The 22,730-nt window shown below is 39.6% G+C and overlaps 1 protein-coding gene across 1 annotated transcript; it reads right to left on the bottom strand.

Annotated features, from left to right (window-relative positions):
* Positions 1–7,541: 7,541 nt before the first annotated feature.
* On the bottom strand, positions 7,542–11,724 carry LOC131468783 (transcription factor PU.1). The gene is made up of 6 exons (XM_058643371.1): positions 11,673–11,724; positions 11,489–11,522; positions 9,714–9,921; positions 9,505–9,620; positions 8,865–9,021; positions 7,542–8,787 (listed from the first exon to the last, which is right to left on the bottom strand). The coding sequence occupies exons 2-6, from the start codon at positions 11,489–11,491 to the stop codon at positions 8,477–8,479; spliced, it is 795 nt and encodes a 264-aa protein (XP_058499354.1). The 5' UTR covers positions 11,492–11,522; positions 11,673–11,724; the 3' UTR covers positions 7,542–8,476.
* Between the last annotated feature and the right edge of the window lie 11,006 nt (positions 11,725–22,730).

Raw genomic sequence — 22,730 nt, 5'->3', positions numbered from 1 at the left:
TGTTTCTGCTTCCAATGAGCAGCGAAAACAGAGGAGCAGATGGTTTTATATCAAACATCACATGTACATGTACTTCTGTGTGTGTGTGTGTGTGTGTGTGTGTGCAGGCGTGTAAATCCATGGAGACAACATCTGGGTTTCATCACAGTGAAAAACCCATTTTTCTCACCAATAAATAGGAACAGAACAGAACAGAACTTCAGCCTGAGATGCAACATCAGTGTTGGAAATTTTTTAACAGATTAAGACATAATGTTTTTTAAAACCAGCTAAGTTTGACTTGTTTATTTCTATAATTCTTATGTGCCAGGGTGCTTTGTGAGACATCCCTTTTCTTGTGTTTGCTGGGTGCTTTGTGGCTCCGCCCATTCTGCTTGTTCCATAGGTGATTCCAATTCAGCAATCAAGCTGTGGACATAAAAAGCTGTGATGGGCCTCTCTATGGAGCCATGCACACAGCCTGTGAGTTAGTGAGCAGCTCAGCTCTGTGTTCTCTCTGTGTTCTCTCTGTGTTCTCTCTGTATTTACTCTGTGTTCTCTCTGTATTTACTCTGTATTTACTCTGTATTTACTCTGTGTTTACTTTGTGTTCTCTCTTTGTGTTACTGTAGGCTCATCATCACTGTAGACTCATCATCACTGTAGACTCTCTCTGGTACTGTAGACATCATGTGTCAGGTTGTGTTAGCGTGTGTTACTGTAGGCTTATCATCACTGTAGACTCATCATCACTGTAGACTAATCATCACTGTAGACTCATCATCACTGTAGGCTCATCGTCACTGTAGACTAATCTTCATTGTAGGCTTATCATCACTGTAGACTCATCATCACTGTAGACTAATCATCACTGTAGACTCTCTCTGGTACTGTAGACATCATGTGTCAGGTTGTGTTAGCGTGTGTTATTGTAGACTCATCATCACTGTAGACTCATCATCAATGTAGACCCATCATCACTGTAGACTCATCATCACTGTAGACTTATCATCACTGTAGACAAATAATCACTGTAGACTAATCATCACTGTAGGGTAATCATCACTGTAGACTGATTATTAGTCTACAGTGATTATTAGTCTACAGTGACTGTAGACTCATCATCACTGCAGGCTAATCATCACTGTAGACTCATCATCACTGTAGACTCATCATCACTGTAGACTCATCATCACTGTAGACTCATCATCACTGTAGACTAATCATCACTGGAGACTAATCATCACTGTAGACTCTCTGGTACTGTAGACATCATGTGTCAGGTTGTGTTAGCGTGTGTTATTGTAGACTCATCATCACTGTAGACTCATCATCAATGTAGACCCATCATCACTGTAGACTCATCATCACTGTAGACTAATCATCACTGTAGACTCTCTCTGGTACTGTAGACATCATGTGTCAGGTTGTGTTAGTGTGTGTTATTGTGGACTCATCATCACTGTAGACTCATCATCACTGTAGACTAATCATCACTGTAGGCTAATCATCACTGTAGACTCTCTCTGGTACTGTAGACATCATGTGTCAGGTTGTGTTAGTGTGTGTTACTGTAGGCTCATCATCACTGTAGACTAATCATCACTGTAGACCTATCATCACCGTAGGCTAATCATCACCGTAGACTAATCATCTCTGTAGGCTAATAATCACTGTAGACTCATCATCACTGTAGGCTAATCATCACTGTAGACTCTCTCTGGTACTGTAGACTAATCATCACTGTAGACACTCTCTAGTGTGTGCATGTGTGTGTCAATTGATAAAAACAGCAGCAGCTGAATCAATAATGGCTGTGATTCTATGTGTAAGGTGAACTGTGTGAGACATTACAGTGTCACACACACACACACACACACACACACACACACACACACACACACACACACACAGATGTAAACATTCATATCACCGTAGGCTAATCATCACTGTAGACTAATCATCACTGTAGACTAATCATCACTGTAGACTCATCATCACTGTAGGCTAATCATCACTGTAGACTCTCTCTGGTACTGTAGACTAATCATCACTGTAGACTCTCTCTGGTATTGTAGACTAATCTTCACTGTAGACTCTCTCTGGTATTGTAGACTAATCTTCACTGTAGACACTCTCTGGTACTGTAGACTAATCATCACTGTAGACTCTCTCTGGTACTGTAGACTAATCATCACTGTAGACTCTCTCTGGTACTGTAGACTAATCATCACTGTAGACTCTCTCTGGTATTGTAGACTAATCTTCACTGTAGACTCTCTCTGGTATTGTAGACTAATCTTCACTGTAGACACTCTCTGGTACTGTAGACTAATCATCACTGTAGACTCTCTCTGGTACTGTAGACTAATCATCACTGTAGACTCTCTGGTACTGTAGACTAATCATCACTGTAGACTCTCTCTGGTACTGTAGACTGTGTCAGGTTGTGAAATGTTCCTGTCATAGATCACATCATGATGAAGATTATAGCTGATGTGTATATTTCTGATGCAGCTGGAAACACTTTAACTTGACTGTAGTTGAAGTGACTTTTTGAATCTCACTGTAGACGAAATCTTAATGTTTGACAGCATTTCAGTGACTGCGTTAATATTTACATGTCGAAATATAGTCATGAAACAGTGTTGAGCAAAATGTTTTAATGTAAAATAGAGTCAGAAAAGTGAGTCAGTTTGAACATGGACAATTCAATTGGACTTCATATTTATAGGTCCATAAGTAAACCAGTTTGATCCATATTCTCATCTTCAGTTTGTGTGTCGTCAGGTTACAGCTGAATAAATATCAAATGTAACATATGGTAGGACGGCAGCATGCAGTGTGTTAAATGATGAATGAGTGGATTACGCTATATGTAAAAACACTAAATGTAATAGTGTTCATTTATTGACTCTTCACTCCTGTTTTTGAAGATAAATGTCATGGTCATTGGCATGTGTTAATATTTCTGCTAAACTGGATTAAAATGGAGGTTGTGCTCTTTGCTTACCCGTTGCCATGGTGAATCATAGTATCAGAGCTCCATTGATGATGGCTTTTTTCATTCCCAACGGACGCTTAACTCAGAGTGAACATAGTCAGAGTCGATTGAACTAATGCTGATCAGTGAGTTTGACAGCTCAGAGTTGGTCAACCTAGAGTTAAGGTTTTAACTCAGAGTTTGTTGAACCTGCTTTCTGAAACAGGCCCCAGGTTTTGAGTTCATGTTTGTTTAATATGATGTTATTTATTTATAATGTTTACACATGTAAAACCTAATATGCGAATCAAACCAATGACTTCCATATGGGATCGGTCGAGGCCCGGGTTAACAACGACCGCCATTGATGCCGATAACCTACAGGGTAACAGTGGAAATTTAACTACTGTGGGTCGAAGTCGAAGGAGAAGAGGAGGAAGGTGGTGTTGGGATTAGGGGCGTGATTGGTTATGAATTTAGAATATTAATAATTGATTAATTATGGAATAATTAATTTCTTATAAAAAGTTGAGTCAAACTCAAATCGGGGCACCACTCCTCTCAAACAGAGGAGAACAATCGGTTCTGAATGAACCATTAATTCATAACCTCCAAAAACAGTCTCATAAATTAAGCCGACTACCAATTTGGATTATGATTACTAATTAACTTAATAATTGATCAATCACAATACTACATCAATAGTTAGGTGAATTGAAGGATTGGAGTTCTACAGGGAAGAGGTTGGCAATATACACACTTGTGCAATATTAATCAGACCAGACTGTATATTTTATAAAACATTTATTAAAAAGACATCAAAGATTTAAACAACAATATCTATTAAATGTAACTATATACAGTGTGTGTGTGTGTGTGTGTGTGTGTGAAAAAAGAGAGAGTCTGTGTGTACAGGTCAAATGGTCAAGTCAGATAGAGGTAGACTACAAATCAAGATGGCGGTTGACAAAGAAACTACAACAAGATGGCGGAATCAAAGATGGCTTCTTCACCGCATGGCTGCTGTGTTTCTTGGTTAACTACTCTTGTAAAGTGAGGTTAAATCAGGTTAGATGAGAGGTTAGAAGCATGCACATCTAGAGCTGAGAGCTAAGAAGCATGGACATCACTAACGTCATATTAACCTAAATCTAGACATTACAATAACACTTTATGTGAGCAAGTAAGCTCAGTACAACATTTCATCTATGCTTAGCCACGTAGTGTAATGCTATGCTAGGCCCAGTTACGTTACCAAGTCCTTAAAAGATACCAAAGTGTTCTTTTGAGGTGCTGTCTGTTGTCCAGGAACAGTAGATGGTTGACCGTGTTTCTGGTGTCTGTGGCTCAGGTTCCTCCTCACAAAGTTAGCTAGTTGGAGCTAACCTGGCTCTGGATCCTTGGTTGATCCTTAGGCAGGCTCTGCCTCTGATGGGAGGATAGCAGGCTGCTGTGAGCGGGCCTGCACGAAGATCAGCAGAGAGGGTCTCTTGCTGCTGGAAGCTTGTTAAGCTGAGTCTGGGACTGAGAGTAGGGATTTATATTGGGACGATGACGGGAAAAGCTAGAGAGTTGAGTGACATGATGCAGAGAAGGAAGGTAGATATACTGTGTGTCCAGGAGACCAGGTGGAAAGGTAGCAAGGCGAGAAGCTTAGGTGCAGGTTTTAAGTTGCACTACTATGGTATTGATAGGAAGAGAAATGGAGTAGGGGTTATCCTAAAGGAGGAGTTTGTTAGGAATGTCCTGGAAGTGAAAAGAGTGTCAGATAGACTGATGAGTCTGAAGCTTGACGTTAAATGTTATTAGTGGCTATGCCCCACAGGTGGGATGTGAATTAGAGGAGAAGGAAACATTCTGGAGTGAGTTAGATGAAGTGATGCAGAATATCCCCAGAGGTGAGAGAGTGGTAACTGGTGCAGACTTCAATGGACATGTTGGTGCAGGAAATAGAGGTGATGAAGAAGTGATGGGCAGGTTTGGTATCCAAGACAGGAACACAGAGGGACAGATGGTGGTAGACCTTGCAAAAAGGATGGAAATGGCTGTAGTGAATACTTTTTTCCAGAAGAGGCATGAGCATAGGGTAACTTATAAGAGTGGAGGTAGGAGCACACAGGTAGACTACATCTTGTATAGACGATGTATCTGAAGGAGATCAGTGACTGCAAAGTAGTGGTGGGTGAGAGTGTAGCAAGTCAGCATAGGATGGTGGTTTGTAGGATAAATCTGGTGACAAGGAAGACGAAGAGGACAAAGGCAGAACAAAGGACAAAGTGGAGGAAGCTGAAAAGAGAGGACTGTTCTGTGGCTTTCACGGAGGAGTTGAGAAAGAATCTGGGTGGTCAGGGAGAGCTCCCAGATGACTGGACAACTACAGCTAATGTAATCAGGGAGACAGGTAGGAGAGTACTTGGTGTGTCGTCTGGAAGGAAAGTAGATAAGGAGACTTGGTGGTGGAATGGGGAAGTGCAGGAGAATATAAAGAGAAAGAGGTTAGCAAAGAAAAAGTGGGACACTGAGGAGACTGAAGAGAGCAGACAGGAGTACAGGGAGATGCAGCACAAGGTAAAGGTAGAGGTGGCAAAGGCCAAACAAAGGGCGTATGATGACTTGTATGCTAGGTTGGAAAGTCTTCATCCACTGAAGAGGATGAAGAAAGGAAAGGCAGTTGGTCCTGATGATATACCTGTGGAGGTATGGAAGTGTCTAGGAGAGGAGGCAGTAGAGTTTCTGGTTAGACTATTCAACAGGATCTTAGAGAGTGAGGGGATGCCTGAGGAATGGAGAAGAAGTGTGATGGTGCCCATTTTTAAGAATAAGGGAGATGTTCAGAATTGCAGTAACTATAGAGGAATAAAGTTGATGAGCCATACAATGAAGTTATGGGAAAGAGTAGTGGAAACTAGACTGAGAGCAGAAGTCAGCATTTGTGAGCAACAGTATGGTTTCATGCCTAGAAAGAGTACTACAGATGCAGTATTTGCTTTAAGAATGCTGGTAGACAAATACAGAGAAGGTCAGAGGGAGCTGCATTGTGCCTTTGTAGATCTGGAAAAAGGCCTATGACAGAGTGCCGAGAGAGGAACTATGGTACTGTATGAGGAAGTCTGGAGTGGCAGAGAAGTATGTTAGACTGGTGCAGGACATGTATGCCAACTGTGAGACAGCGGTGAGGTGTGCTGTAGGTGTGACAGAGAAGTTCAAGGTGGAGGTGGGACTACATCAGGGTTCGGCTCTGAGTCCCTTCTTGTTTGCGGTGGTGATGGACAGACTGGCAGATGAGGTTAGACAGGAATCTCCATGGACTATGATGTTTGCAGATGACATTGTGATCTGTGGTGAGAGCAGAGACCAGGTGGAGGAAAAGCTCCAGAGGTGGAGATATGCTCTAGAAAGGAGAGGAATGAAGGTTAGTCTCAGAAAGACAGAATATATGTGTGTGAATGAGAGGAACCCAAGTGGAACCATGAGGCTACAGGGAGTGGAGATAAAGAAGGTGGAGGATTTGAAGTATTTATGGTCAACAGTCCAGAGCAGTGGAGATTGTGGAAAAGAGGTGAAGAAACGTGTTCAAGCTGGTTGGAATGGGTGGAGAAAAGTGTCAGGGGTAATGTTTGATAAAAGAGTATCAGCCAGAATGAAGGGAAAGATATACAAGACAGTGGTGAGACCAGCGATGCTGTATGGTCTAGAGACAGTGGCACTGAGGAAAAGACAGGAAGCAGAGCTGGAGGTAGCAGAGATGAAGATGTTAAAGGTTCTCTTTGGGAGTGACGAAGATGGATGGGATCAGGAATGAGTCAATCAGAGGAACAGCACATGTTAGATGTTTTGGAGATAAGGTCAGAGAGGCCAGAATGAGATGGTTTGGTCATGTACAGAGGAGGGATAGTGAGTATATTGGTAGAAGGATGCTGGGGTTGGAACTGCCAGGCAGGAGGTCCAGAGGAAGACCAGAGAGAAGGTTTATGGATGTAGTGAAAGTGGACATGAAGTTATTTGGTGTGAGAGAGGGGGATACAGAGAACAGGGTGAGATGGAGGAGGTTGATTCGCTGTGGCGACCCCTGAAGGGAGCAGCCCAAAGGAAAAGAAGAAGAAGTTTACACATGTAAAACCTGATCATTTGACTATGAAAATTAAATAATTTACGTAGAAAATTGTGTGTGTGTGCCTGTGTGTGTGTATGTGTGTGTGTATGTGTGTGAAGGAACTTTTCATATGTTACTGATTAACAGGTCTTTGTTTAGCTCCGTTTTTTCACCGCATACTTACTTTGCATACAGATTTGGCCTTGTGTGTGTGTGTGTGTGTGTGTGTGTGTGTGTGTGTGTTTACTCGGCTTTTATAATCCACACAGGAAGTCTCTGTCCATGTGAGCAATATATCATCATCATCATCATCATCCTCCGCTTATCCGGGGCCAGGTCGCAATATAACTGACAGATAAATTAATAAAAACCCACATATGATGACATTTAAAATAATTTCTCATTAATTTGATATTAAATCATAAAAATACAAAACCAAACAAAAACATGAAACTTTTTATTTTATTTTATTTTATTAACCTTCTACTTAGTAGATATGATGCAACAATCTTTTAGATTTACATACATGTCAGTTCTCATACTCCAATATGGCTCTGTGTGTATTTATACACAGCTCTGACTCACAGATTTATACTCAAATACACAGTATTCATGTGTTAGACTTTGGATCAGCAGACAGGACACTAAAGGGTACATCTTACAATCAGCTGACTGCACTCTGAGCACCCCCCTGCATGGTAAAGGCATGAAAACGGCTTATAGTGGGGAAAAAAAATGGAAACAAATTGATTAAATTTGACATTTTAAGTATATGTTTGACACTTTGTCCTGCGAATGACAGATTTTCATAAATTAAAAGAAATAAAAGCAATTAAGTTTGCGATGTCTCACTCTCCCACACCAAACCTCATAGAGAGAATCATTGATTTTAGCTGGTGGGGACACATGAGCTGCTGGTCCTCTGCTGCCTCGTGTGGTCACTTTGTGTCACTGAGGTCAATCTGAACAAAGGATTTCAAACACTGAAGTGACAAAATAAGACATTTGAACTTAGTGATGGAGGCATGGAGGTGTGTGTGATGTTTAAATCAATGATTTTCTCTCTGTGGATAAAGATCATATGTGTAAGATATTACAGACACAAGATGGAAAAATGATTATTTTTAGTTTGTGGACAAAACAAAACATTTGAAAACGTCATTATTTCTAGATTTGAGAAACACTAGTTGACATTTTCTGGACCAAACAAGTGCTCGATGAATGGAGAAAATAATCAAGTACTACTGTCAAGTATGTGCAGGATTTTTTTTCACGTAGACGAACCTGAAAATATGCAAGACTGAACGGAAGTTTAACCTGAGTTTAAACATCGTGTTTTTGACCCTTGAGAATGAGGAATATTCCAAACAACCACGCTTCCAAAAATCCTGAACTACCCCTTTAAAGGTGTGTCCACTTCTCTACACTCTGTTGGAATTGTCTCCTTGCAGGCCTTGCAACGTCTTCTCATCAAACTGGTACGTCAGCTTCCTCTTCACCTTCTGAATCTCACCGGTGCGGGAGTAGTTCCTGAGCGCCCGCGCCATCTTCTGGTAGGTCATGGTCTTGCGGTTGCCCTTGCGTCGCCCCCACAGCTGCGCCAGGCGCTCCTTGTTCTGCGAGGAGAACTGGAAGGTGCCCGAGGAGGACTGGACCCACCAGATGCAGCTCCGCATGGACGGCGTCTGCAGCATTTCAAACAGGAACTGGAACAAGCGCTCCTTCCTCTTTCCTGTTGGTGAAAACAAGGGTGTAAAATACACACTGACGCATTAAGGAGTGTTGTGTGACTTGTGTTTGTGTTTTTACCAGATAACGGAGACAGAATCAGACTGTCTCCGTCTTTCCTGCCTCCACTCTCAGACGACGGAGACGCAGAATCCTGATATTCCTGATACTGGGAGCAACTGGACTGAGAGTCCGAGTCGATGTACGCAGACGTTTCATAGGAAAATGCAACATGGTCCTGAAGAAAACAGGTTTCAAAGGGATGGTTTGAGTTATATGAAGGAGTCCGCGACACAGCGCGTTACATACAGGTGTAAAAAACAGACTTTAGCCACTTAACAAAAGACTCACGTCATAAAATCTTCAATGTTAAGAATACGCCTTTATCTCACTGTTTGACAGACTTTTCCAACAGGAAACAGATGTGACAAAATAAGACATTTGAACTTAGTGATGGATCAACAACTCCTGTGTTTGTGATGTTAAAATCACTGATAGACTTTGGTGTGGGAGAGTGAGCAAAAACTTCCACCACCCCCTAAGTCTACAATATTTTAGGAATATCTTCACTGAAAACATGTGAACATATATACTAAAATCACTGACAGGCGCAAACATGTTCATAAACTCTGAATTTAGACAGTCAAACGTCTCAAAGTAAAGATAATCATTAAGAATAACTTTATTTTACATACAAAGTTTATTTTTTTTTCAAACTTACCCACTGGTTGTCATGGCAACTGGGACAGGCTATGGGCGGAGCTTGCTCTTCATATTCCTTTTGTGTAGTGTGAGATCCAAAGTGCCACTCATAACCATGACCTGACCAGCTGTTCTCTGTGGAGGACGACATTGTCAGATCATCATCGTCATCATCATCATCATCATCATCATCATCGTCATTGTAGTCATCATTGTCCTCACGCTCACCTATGATCCTGCCGCCCGCTGGGTGGAACAGCGTGTGCACATGTTGACCCACGGCGCCCTGGGGTGCGTGCGCCAGTGCGACCTCCAGCGAGTGCTCCTGCAGGTACTCCTCGATGACCTCCAGGTCAACCTCCGGGCAGCTAGAGGGAGCCACTGAGCTCCAGGAACCTCGACCTCCACCCAGCCTGCTCTCAGTCATATAGGACATCTGACAGAGAGACAGTCAGTGTGTTTACATTCATGTAAAAAGACATACGTTGTTTTTCTTAATGTCATGTAAACATGTTAGTCTGACTAAAAACGGAATAGTGTTAGTCGGACTAACATACCTGGATAATGTGACTCATAGTCCGACTATTCTTGCAAGTATATGCTTAGTCAGACTGGAGTCAGACTTGGTGTTCTGCACATGCACTAAATTGTCTTTAGAGTAGAAGGAGTATAAAGTGTGGCGCTGGCGTCTTTCTTTGACAAGAGTCATGCTCCATTTTTAATTTGTATCACAATTAACATGAACAGCAGATACGAAACATAGAGAAGCACAGCACCGTCCATCTCACTGCCCACTGTTTTTCAACAGGAAACGTAAAAAAAAATAAGACAATTATTCTTAAACTAGATTCAAATTTTCTTGTTTTAAAGAAAAAGAATCTGCCAAATTTTGCTTTTGCTGTATTGCTGTATTTTGTCTGTATTTGTTTTCCATGTAACACAATTTGTATTATGAAATTTGACCTGACCTTTGCTGTGTGTTGTGTTTGTGTGTTGTAAATACGTCTGACCACATTTTTAAATTTGACTGACAAATTTATGCAAATGTTCTCTTCACTCATTCAGGTCACAGTGTTTCATATGGTTTTTATAAATAACATTTTTACCCTTGAACCACACACACACACACACACACACACACACACACAAAGTGACTGATATTGTAACCTATATTATTGTTTACATACTGAATTATATTATATATATATATATACATATATATAATACATATATATGTATATATATAAGTATTTGATGTTGTCAACCCTAAATATTGTGACACATTAAATATTTCCTATTTTTTATATCTTATAGGCTCCAATAAAATAAAATCACAAATACAATATATATTGTAAATTATAGGTATTGGAACTGAACTACACTGGAAAATATTATTATAATATTAATATTACACATTAACTTAATTTTGGTCCCTTTTAGTTTGATTTAATTTTCCAAATTGTAGATTTTATGGCATTTTAGATTTTTCTGTGTTTGTGACCTTATTTCTATTTTTAAAGAACATATGACGACTTTCAGTATTTTTATTTATTTTCTGTGACTGGTTTTTTTTGTTTGTTTGTACAAATCAATATTTTATTAATCTTATTTAACTGCTTTAATGGGTTACTTTTTTTTGTGATGTAGCATTTCCTTTGAGATTAAATCTGTTTTATTGAACTTTCCATTTAAGCCACACCAAAATAAACACTTGGATAAATCTAAAATATTTATTTTATCTGTCTCACAAATAAATGTGTGTTGTTTAAAACTTTTTTTTTGCATTTTTAACAAATCCTGACGACAATCAGTATTTTTAACACAAGACATAACTGTATAAATCTGTAGATTATTTTATGTTAGTCTTTTTTATAACCTTATTTAACTATTTCCACATTATTTTTGAAGCATTTTTGATGTGTGTTTAGCTCTGGCTCCAGGATTAATATAAATATTAATATAATTATTAATTTTTTACAGTAAAAAATGCATCTAACACTCACCATCTCTCCTTGTGTCAGTCGAGGTAAAGACAAACTGTGGAGACAACAAACAAACACAGATTAAAACTTTAAACAATGTGAAGAGGGAAGTGAAAGAAACTCACACGCACACACGGTCACATGACAGCAGCACACACACACACACACACACATATATGTACAGTGTAATGTGTATAAATCAGACCTGTGTTCTGCTGCAGTGAAGCAGTTATTTTTTTCCTCAGAGTGAAGATATGAGAGAGTGAACGCTCACCTGTGTGATGCTTCACCTCACCTTTAAAGCCTCTGCACACTGAGGCCACACCCACATTTCACCAAAGAGTGTTAGCACAGTGGGAGTGGTTTATTTAAAGCAAAAGAAAAAAAGAAAAACATGGCATATTTTGGCCATTGCCGCTAAATATAAGAAGAAATTCTGTTATTTTAAAAGCAGAAAACAAATTAATAATATAAATAATAAAAAAATAGGTGACATTCAATTGAATTGAATGAGTTGTGGTAAGTGATTGTTTCTTATTTTATATGTGGATTTACAGAACAGAAATAAAAATAAGTTTATATCTAAAACTGTTTAAAAAAACAACAGATACAACCACACTTTTCATCACTTTCTAAACCGCTCACTCTCCCACACCAAAGTCCAGAGAGAAACTCACTGATTTTAACATCACAAACACAGCAGTTGCTGATCCACTGTTGCCTCCATCACTAAGTTCAAATGTCTTATTTTGTCACTTCAGTGTTTGAAATCCAACCTTCAGATTGAGCTCAGTGACACAAAGTGTCCACACGAGGCAGCAGAGGACCAGCAGCTCCTGTGTCCCCGCAGCTAAAATCACTGATTTTCTCTATGGACTTTGGTGTGGGAGAGTGAGTGCTTTACAAACTTGAGTTTCCTGTTGGAAAAGTGAAATAAACATATTTTTAAGACATCATAGACCTGAACCCAAAACAACCACACTTATAAACGTATAATAAATGTATACATTGTGTTTATTAATGTACATTAAAAATATTATTCATAAACTCCCTAAACTGGTTAGTGTCGTAACATCATTCCATGTTCCTACTCTGTATTTCCTTTACGCTTTGATCGTTATGTGACTTTCCACAACAGTGTTTTAGAACATTAAAATAAGAAAAAATCACATAATCAGTAGCTGCTGCTCCCCCTTTAAGAAGTTCCAGCGCACAATGAACACAATCGTAAAGGTCAGTAATTTAAAAAGAATAGAGTTTTGTGGGAAAGCGTTGCATCACAGGTTAAATCAGATGTGATATCATTGTTCACTTGTGTTTGTGTGTGTTCCTGTTTGTCCATGTTGTGTGTGTTAGTTTGTTCCAGCGGGGATTCCAGCCTGGAGGTGGAGGGTGTGTCGCCCATGGATTTCCCCCAAACCGTTCTTCATCTGAGACACACACACACACACACACACACACACACACACACACACACACACAGAGCTACTGTTAATGCAGCAAGCTGCTGTGTAAACACAGGATCCAAAGTTCATCTATAATCACCCAAACTGAGTTAAAGCTGGGGTAGGCAACACCTGTTTCGTCTTTAGTGATCAATGATATTTACTTTTATCATCATGTAACCTTGGAACCATTTTCACCAAAAATAATAAGTCTCAATAAAACAAACCAACAAAGAAGAAAAAAGAAAAAAAGAATGAGCTTTTCATTCTTTTTTTCTTTTTTCTTCTTTGTGAAAAAAAGTTCTTCTGCTTTAGAAGAACTTTTTTTTCTTATAGAATTTGAAATGAGAACTTGTTAAACTGGACTCCAAGTGCTATTGAAATCAGATCTAGATCTGTATACACACCCCAAATTCCATTCCAGTCAAATGAGTTTTGACAGCGATATGAATTTTTTTTTTTTGAAGAATGGAAAAAAAAAAAGGAAAACAAAAAAAGCAAAATGGAAATCTATGGGATGGCAAAAAGAGAGATTTAACATGTTCACATGTTAAATTCAACAATCTACATCAGGTCGAAATGAAACTTAGTTTCCTGGTGGAGAATTTGATCCTGTTTACATTTACATGCAAATCATTACATACAGGTGAATCATATCAGGGCCGGGCAGACAATTAACAGTAAAGACAGGACAGAAGGTAGAACTTAACAAGGAAAAACTACAAAATAAAACAGGAAACAAGAAAAACACTAAACCAGACACAAAAAACTAAAATTCCCCAAAGTTTAAGAACAACTAAAAAAGTCCAAACTGAATATTGTCACTTTTTTTTCTGGCAAGTGAAGGCCACCGTAGTTTCCCTCACACATTGGGAAGAGGAGCCATCTGTTTGTTACCATAGATTCACACAGAAAATAAGAATTTCCTTCATAAAACATCTCAAATTGTCTTCTAATTCAAAATGATATTAGGTGTCACAGATGAAGCAGTCGTTATATTAGGCTCACGTTCATGTCACCATAGTTCGAGTATCTTTGAAAAAGTGGGTCATCATACAGGAAGTTTGGGAAATACTGGGCTGCTTCTGTCTCAGATCACTTAAATTGACATGATGATGAAACTTAATTATTAACTGCTAATATACGATAAGTATCCTACCCCAGCTTTCAAACCCATGGCTACAGGTTTCATGTTTCCGTCAGTGGACTTTTGTGTTTCCACCAACACGACCACGACATGTAGGTCAGGAAAATCTCACTCTTTAACTCTTCAGTCTTTCCATAAGAACTGGAAACTTTGTGACATGTATAAAGGTAATATGTGATCATTGCAGAGGATATTTATGATCTTAATCCCGTGCCAATCGTCCATGTCCACTGCCAATGATGTCCTGTGAGCATATTAGTCCTGATATGAAGGAATCCACACTTAACACTGATGTTTGCTTTGGTTTAATTTATAAATGACATGAAGGTGCTCAGGAAGTACCAGGTAATACTAGGTAATACTAGGTAATACTGTGTAATACCAGGTAATACTAGGTCACATACCAAGGGTGGGGTAGCTCAGTGGTTCCCTGGTCCGGTACCCTGCGTGTAAAAGACATAATGGTGGCAAATTCAACTTCACCCCTGGAAGGTTGTACTAACACAGGATTAGCACCTTATTACTAGGTAATAATCCTGTGTTAGTAGGGTTTAATGAAGGGTCAAAATGCATTAAAGGATATGTTATCAGAGTTTTTCCTCTTCATGTGTGACGAAACGTCACAGAGCAAGTCCACATTTCGCTAATCTGAACATAAAACTATGAATATTATGCCTGATAATCTGAGTTAAAATGAATCCAGAGGCTGCGTGAGTCGTCTGATGATATGAAATGTACATAAAGGAGAGGCAGCAGATATTTACAACCTCTGCAATAAAAGATACCATTTGCAGCTCTGGCCATTACTAACTTCACCAAGTGTCATGATTTAAAGCAGCAATTGCTTCTGGTGAAATATGACGACAGGCCTTTTCTCTGTAAACACTCTAAATCCTGGTCCTGGTTTAGAAGTTTCCCTGATCCAACACACGGGATTCAATAAACACTGCACACGTCTGATAACCACACATTTATGGAAATCAGGTGGGATGATTATAAAGTTTTATGTATTATCACACACTACCTTCTTGTGGCTTTATGTGCACATGTAAATAATGACTGTATTCATCATTCATATGTCTCTGATTCAATACATGAAGCTTTCGTTACTACTTCTTCAATGAACTATAAACTACGAAATATAAATATAATAAATAATAATATAAATTACAGCACAAAAAAGAAGAAAAACTGAATAACAATGGAAATGTTTACAGTAATATTTAAATGTAAGGAGCAGAAATATCACAGTTTTTTGTTATATATAGCAGCTAATCAAAGTTCTAATGTGTGTGTGTGCATCCGCGCGCGCATGTGTGTGCGTGTGTGTGTGTCAATTGATAAAAACAGCAGCAGCTGAATCAATAATGGCTGTGATTCTATGTGTAAGGTGAACTGTGTGAGACATTACAGTGTCACACACACACACACACACACACACACACACACACACAGATGTAAACATTCATACAGGATGTGTATGTTTACTTCATGAAAGATTACCAGTGTTTTGTTTCTGTTGTTGCTTCAGTGACCAGAGATGTCCCAGATTAATGTGACTAAACCTCATTCATTCATTCATTTATTCACTCACTCATGCTTGACAGTTTATGCGACTTTGGTTCTTTTACAACCAGTTTGACCAGGTGAATGACATGTTTTCCCTGAAGCTTCAGGTGAGTTTCCCGTACATGATGTCACATGATTCACCCTCTAACCAACTGTGTGTGTGTGTGTGTGTGTGTGTGTGTGTGTGTACATACATATATATATGTGTGTGTGTGTACATACATACATATATATGTGTATGTATATATAAATATATATAAATATATACATATTTATATATATATTTATATATATACTTACTTAAATAATAAGTATTTGATCTCTGACTGTTTTTGTAAGTTCACCCGCTGACAAACAAATGAATGGTCTATACGTTTAATTGTGGGTTTATTTGAACAGGGAGAGACAGAATATCAAAAAGAAAATCCAGAAAATCACATAAAACAAAAGATTTAAATTATTTTGCAATTCATTGAGTGAAATAAGTATTTGACCCCCTATCAAAACATGACTAAGTTCATGATGGAGAACCCCTTGTTGGCAGTACAGAGGTCAGACGTTTCTTGTCGTTGATCACCAGGTCTGCAAACATCTCAGGGGGAATTTTGGACTCCTCTTTGCAGATCCTCTCCAAATCCTTAAAGTTTTGAGGCTGTCGCTTGGTAACTCAAAGCTTCAGCTCCCTCCACAGATGTTCTATAGAATTTTGGTCCGGATACTGGCCCGGCCTCTCCATGACCTTAATGTGCTTCATCTTAAGCCACCCCTTCGTTATGCCATGGCTGTATGTTTGGCTGGAAGACCCATCCACGACCCATTTTACGCTCTCTGGCTCCAAAGAGCTGGATTTTGATGTCACCTGACCACATCACCTTCTCTTAATCATTCAGGTGTTCATTGGCAAACTTCAGACGGGCCTGTACATCAGCACCTTACAGACACTGCAGGATTTTAATCCATTATGGCGTTGTATGTTACCAATGGTTTTCTTGGTGACTGTGGTCCCAGCTGCCTTGAGATCATAAACAAGCCCCTCCCATGTAGTTCTGGGCTGATCCCTCACCTTTATCATGATCATTAATACCCCACAAGGTGAAATCTTGTGTGGAGCCTCAGACCGATGGAGACCGCAGTCATTTTATGTTTCTTCCATTTTAATGATTGCACCAACCATTGTCTCCTTCTCACCAGCTTCTTGCCAGTGATCTTGTAGCTCATTCTGGCCTCGTGCAGGTCTACAATCTTGTCCCTGATGTCCTTAGAAATGTATTTGGTCTTGCCCATGATGGAGAGGTTGGTGTCTGATTGATTCATTCTGTAACAGGTGTCTTTTCTACAGGTAACAAGTTGAGATTAGATGTACTTTATTAAAGAGAGAGGACTAGTCTGTGGGAGCCAGAATTCTTTATTGTTGATAGGGAATCTAATACTTATTTCACTCAATGAAATGCAAATAAATTTGTATCTATTTTTAAATATGATTTTCTGGATTTTGTTTTTGATATTCTGTCTCTCAAAGTTAAAATAAACCTACCATTAAAAGTATAAACTGTTCATTTGTTTGTTAGTGGGCAAACTTACAAAATCAGTGAGAGAACAAATAAATATTTCCTCCACTGTACACACACATATATGTATATGTATATGTATATATATATATATATATATATATATATATATACATACATATATATGTATATACACACACAGTATTTATATATTAAAAAATACAAGGTATCCACAAAATTTTATTTAAAAAGTCACTTTCATTTTAAGTGTTGTAGCAGAGTTTGACCATCATGAACCCTAACTGCTGCCACACTTGCAGTATGCAGACCTGATGTGGATTCGAACACACAACCTTCTAATGTGAGTCAGACGCTCTACCGTTGCTCCACATACAGGCCGACAGGTGTGTGTTGCGTGAATGAAGTCTGCCATCTCTGATTGCCTTGTTTTCATTAGAAAGCTGAATAAATAAATAAAGCAGGTAATAAGCTGTTTCAGATTACTCTGAAACAACCTGTGTGCAGCTTTACATCCCCATTATCTCCTAGAGCTAAGTTTAATTTTATTAATCCCCTTAGGGAAAGTATTCCTCTGCATTTTGACCCATCCTAGAATTAGGAGCAGTGGGCTGCCACACTGAGTAGCGCCCGGGGAGCATTGGGAGTTGGGTACCTTGCTCAGGGGTACCCCAGCCCTTTTTGGCCGGGTGGGGATTTGAACCCACGACCTTCCGGTTACAAGTCAGGTTCCCTTTCCACTTGGCCACGGGCTTGGCCACGGGCTGGATGTAAAGATGTCGCGATATCGTGTAATACTAATAATAAAGGAGCAGTGACAGAATTTATGAGTTGTCAAAACACAAAGATGTTGTTCATTTAAAAAGACTCGACAAACGTGTTCGGAAAAACCCTGAATGTTAAATGAAACAGGTGACAGTTAGAATACCTATAACTCAGCCTGCACCTGGAGCACACACACACACACACACACACACACACACACATGCACACACATATGATAAGGTGATAAGGCCTGAGAAACACTGAGTCCAGAGGAGCAGCAGGTGAAAGCTGATGTCCTGTGATGCCTGTGAACTGTCAACTCTCCCTGTTTCAGAACAATGAGTCCAACAGAATATGTTCACGTCTTTATCTCAGTGTTAGACAAAACCGCTCACTCTCCCACACCAAAGTCCAGAGAGAAAACCAGTGATTTTAACATCACACACACAGGAGGTGTTGATCCACTGCTGCCTCCATCACTAAGTTCAAATGTCTTATTTTGTCACTTCAGTGTTTGAAATCCAACGTTCAGATTGACTTCAGTGACACAAAGTGACCACACGAGGCAGCAGAGGACCAGCAGCTCCTGTGTCCCTGCAGCTAAAATCATGGATTTTCTCTATGGACTTTGGTGCGGGAGAGTGAGTGCTTTACAAAGTAATAAAATCTACGTCAGTTTAAGTCTACGATATCTTCAGAACATGCTCACGTCTGTCCAACAGTGAGATAAAGACATGAACGTGTTCTGAACATATCATAGACTTAAGCTGATATCGATTTTGTAATTCACTCACTCTCCCACACCAAAGTCCATGGAGGCAGCAGTGGATCAACAACTCCTGTGTGCTGCCAAATCACTGATTTTCTCTCTGGACTTTGGTGCAGGAGAGTGAGTGGGTTTGTCTCACAGTGAGATAAAGACGTGAACATATTATTGATATATAATAGACTTAGACTGTGTGTGTGTGTGTGTGTGTGTGCGTGCGCGGCGTCTGAACGGCTCATGACGTTAACGGTCACACGGCGGCAGGTGAGTGAAGAACTGGCTCGTAACACACACACAAAAAACTGCTGACCATTGGTGTGTGAAGTGTGTTTAACAACAAGGTCATCAGTTAATAATGAGTGGAGCGTGTGTGTGTGTGTGTGTGTGCGTGTGTGTCCAGGTGTGGTGGGTTTACAGTTATGGCCAAACCTCTTCAGATTAGTGAACATACGCAAATCAACGGTGCACATGCAGGTTACAGGGAATTTCCCCAGTGTGTGTGTGTGTGTGTGTTCTTGTATTTGTTACCTCTTTATGACATTTTCTGTCATAAACACTGACCTTGTCAGGACCAGTCGTCCTCATGGAGACCAAAACCTGGTCCCAATGAGGCAGAACCTCACTTCTTAAGGAACTGGTTAAAGTTTAAAGACTCATATTTGAATTGTGGTTAAGGTTAGTCATTAACTGGTTATGGTTAAGGTTAGTGTTTTGTCTGACCAAATGAATGGGAGTTAAAGCAGGGTCCTGAGGAGAATAGCTGCACAAACCTGTGTGTGTGTGTGTGTGTGTGTGTGAAATGATAACCTACAACGCCATAATACCCCTGAACAACAACAACATACACTTTATATATATAATTATATTTGAAATATTGAACTTCACTGCGGCCGACATGTTTCACACACACACACACACACGCACACACACACACACACGCACACACACACGCACAGGTAAATGTAAACACTCACATTACACATTTGTGTTTCCATTTACCTGTGCCGTGCATGTACACAAGTCAACACAGTAACTGTTAAAGAAGGTACAGTCCTTGTTGTGGGATGATTTGAATGATTTATCAGGAGCGTTTGATCTTCGCACCTGTGGGGCCGGGCGGTGGCGACGGCGGCGGTGGTGAGTCGGGGCGGTTGGACACGCCATGGTGCTGGAGCTTTACGTGTTTGTGTAGTCAGAGACACGAGCAGGTATGCAAAACCTGAGGTCGACCTCAAACACCTCGCTGTCACACACACACGCACACACACAGGCCTCTGTTTTCACTGTCTATGATCTCTGAAAAAAACAATGACTACAAAGCACATTTTATTATGATGTCTTTGTTTCCAGGATTGGTCACAACAGTCACTTTAAAGCACAACGATGCAGAATCTGTACCCTAATTCAACAGCTTGAGAGTCCTTGTGATGGTGAAATGTCGTAGTGAGCAAATGTTCACAGCTAACAATCAGCCAGACTTGGTACGATCCAAGTTTGCTTTCACACTTTTTAATAACGTGTTCCCCTCCTCGCCTGAGGTGGCGCTGCATCGATAATCAGTGAAGGAGAAGACGAGACAAACCTCATCTATTCTCATCTGTTGGTTAATGCAGGAAAACTTGTGTTTCCTCCACATAAGTGCTAAACATCAAAGAGCTGTGGTTTTATGTGAACATACCACACATAAACATTTTACAACAGTGGTGTCGGAAAGATCTCTGGTATGGTATGAGCTGATATGATATAGCCAGTATCGTTAGTATTATCAATGGTATCATTGGTATCAATATGGATCTAAATCCACCAGATTCCTCTGTTAAGCACATTTGCTTTGCTAAATGTTGGAGATGAACGCATGTTTTCAGCTTTGACGTCGCGCTCATCACTCTTCAGTGACAACACTCTCCGTCCAATCAGCTGGACCTCGTCAGAGCAGGAAGTCAAACAAACAGCAGGTACCAGGAGTCGAGCCGAGTGCTAGAAAGCAACGATACTCGCAGACTTGCTTAAGCATCAGCCATTTAAATGACATTTGAAGTTTGTCTGAAATGTGCGTCCATGTTTCAGGAGCAGGAGAGTCATGTGTCTGCTGCTCGACGATCAAATACATACATCAGTCATATGGGAATGCTGCAGACAAGGACCGGGATTGGGAACTGGTGGGACTCTGCATTCCCACGGAAGACTGTTTGTTTCATCCAGTGCACGATCCTGCAATCTATGATGTCTTTAAACACTCATAAACCACGCAGACATGCAGAGAAACCCACAAGCCTTATCAGAGAATCACACATAAACCCAGAGCGTGACGACTGCGACTCTTCATATATCATCTGTTTTCACGCAGAGATCAACTCTGAGCTCGGAGGAGAAGATCATAAAAATCATGAGTTGTTATCACATCTTGTTTCAATAAATGACCTGAGAAGCTATTTTCAGATCAGACACACCCACATACACACACACACACACACACACACACACACGTCTGAATAAGGTTACAGTCCTAGTTCCTCAGAAATGAGGTTCTGGCCTCATTAGGACCAGGTTTTGGTCTCCATGAGTCCGACTGGGCCTGACAAGGTCAGTGTTTATGACAGAAAATGTCATAAAGAGGTAACAAATACAAGAACACTGGACAAACTCCTCAGGAACCACATGAGAACATGGTCCTGCTGAAGGTCCACACCTCCACAGCTGCTGCTCACATGAAGGGAGAGGACAACACAATGTCTTCTCTCTCAAACGCCCACATCTGAACTCTGAAACAAACTCACACATCACATCTGCTTGTTTATGTCTCTGTCAGACACGTCTCAGTCTTCTGAGGACAAAATCCACAGCTGGACGGTCACATGTCCTACACTTGGTCCACAGACAGTCATGGTTTCACGCTGACATGTCACATTAACATAAAGTCAACAACTGCTGTACTTTTTACTAAATAAATTCAAAAGAAACAATGAAATGCAACAAGGAAATAAACAAATAAAATGGATAAAAGACAAGATTCAAGTACAGAGAGAAGGCGGGGCCTATGTACAGGTGTAACATTATACACACAATAAATAGCTGTTATCAAGAGAGATAAACTAGATAAAAATATGTAAACTATGTATGAAAGAAAAATAGAAGGAAACAAAAGTACAAATTCAAATATCAATAAATAAATAAAAGACAAACTTAGCTGAGATTAAAAACCAAAGCAAATAAACAAATAAAAATATTAGGTTTTGAGCAAAGATTTAAGTCTGTCAAGGATCTGCAACAAAAACAACATGATACAACAATACCATTAATACCATACAATAAGGTACCATACAATTATAATATATATATATATATATATCTTGTATATCGTGTCGTGGTTCACAAAAAGTGTGAGGCAAAGAAAGATTGTGTAGAAAATGTTATTTTTAGTTTAGTGTGCAAAAACGTGTCACAAATCATGGGTTTTAATTTTTAAAACCTTAAAAAAGATCATGTGATTCTTAAGCTGACGAAATCCTCACATTAACATGATGATAAAGTGTATGGTCAGTTGTTCTGCTGTGGAGCAGAAGTGACACAGTTTTCACTGGAAAGAGGAACTTTTCGTCAGTGCAGAGCGGTCAGCGTCGCCATGGTGACGATGGTGTCCAGCGGAAAACACAGCCACCAAAAAAACCCACATCATCACAGTGATTCTTTCGCGATATTATGTTTCCTTTTGGAATCTTTCTCCTTCCCTTTGTGTTCACTGTGTTTCCAGGTTAAAGGGTTTGGTTTTTTCAGAGTTTGGTTTTTCAGGGTTTCAGGGTTTGGTTTTGTAAGATAAGGATATTTAGAAGAAAGTAATCAATTAATCAATTAATCAATTTATCAATTTATAATTTAAATAACTTATTTATTCATTCATTAATTAATTCATTTATTCCTGGATTCCTTTGTTCATGTATTAATTAATTAATTAATTAATTAATTCATTAATTTGTTTATTTCTGTATTTATTTTGTATTATTTATTCATCCATTCATTCATTCATGAATTTATTTATAAATGTATG

This window comes from Solea solea, chromosome 11 (assembly GCF_958295425.1).
Source record: "Solea solea chromosome 11, fSolSol10.1, whole genome shotgun sequence".
NCBI lineage: Eukaryota > Metazoa > Chordata > Actinopteri > Pleuronectiformes > Soleidae > Solea > Solea solea.
The sequence above is the reverse complement of the archived record's forward strand: the minus strand, read 5'-3'. Positions and strand labels throughout refer to the sequence as shown.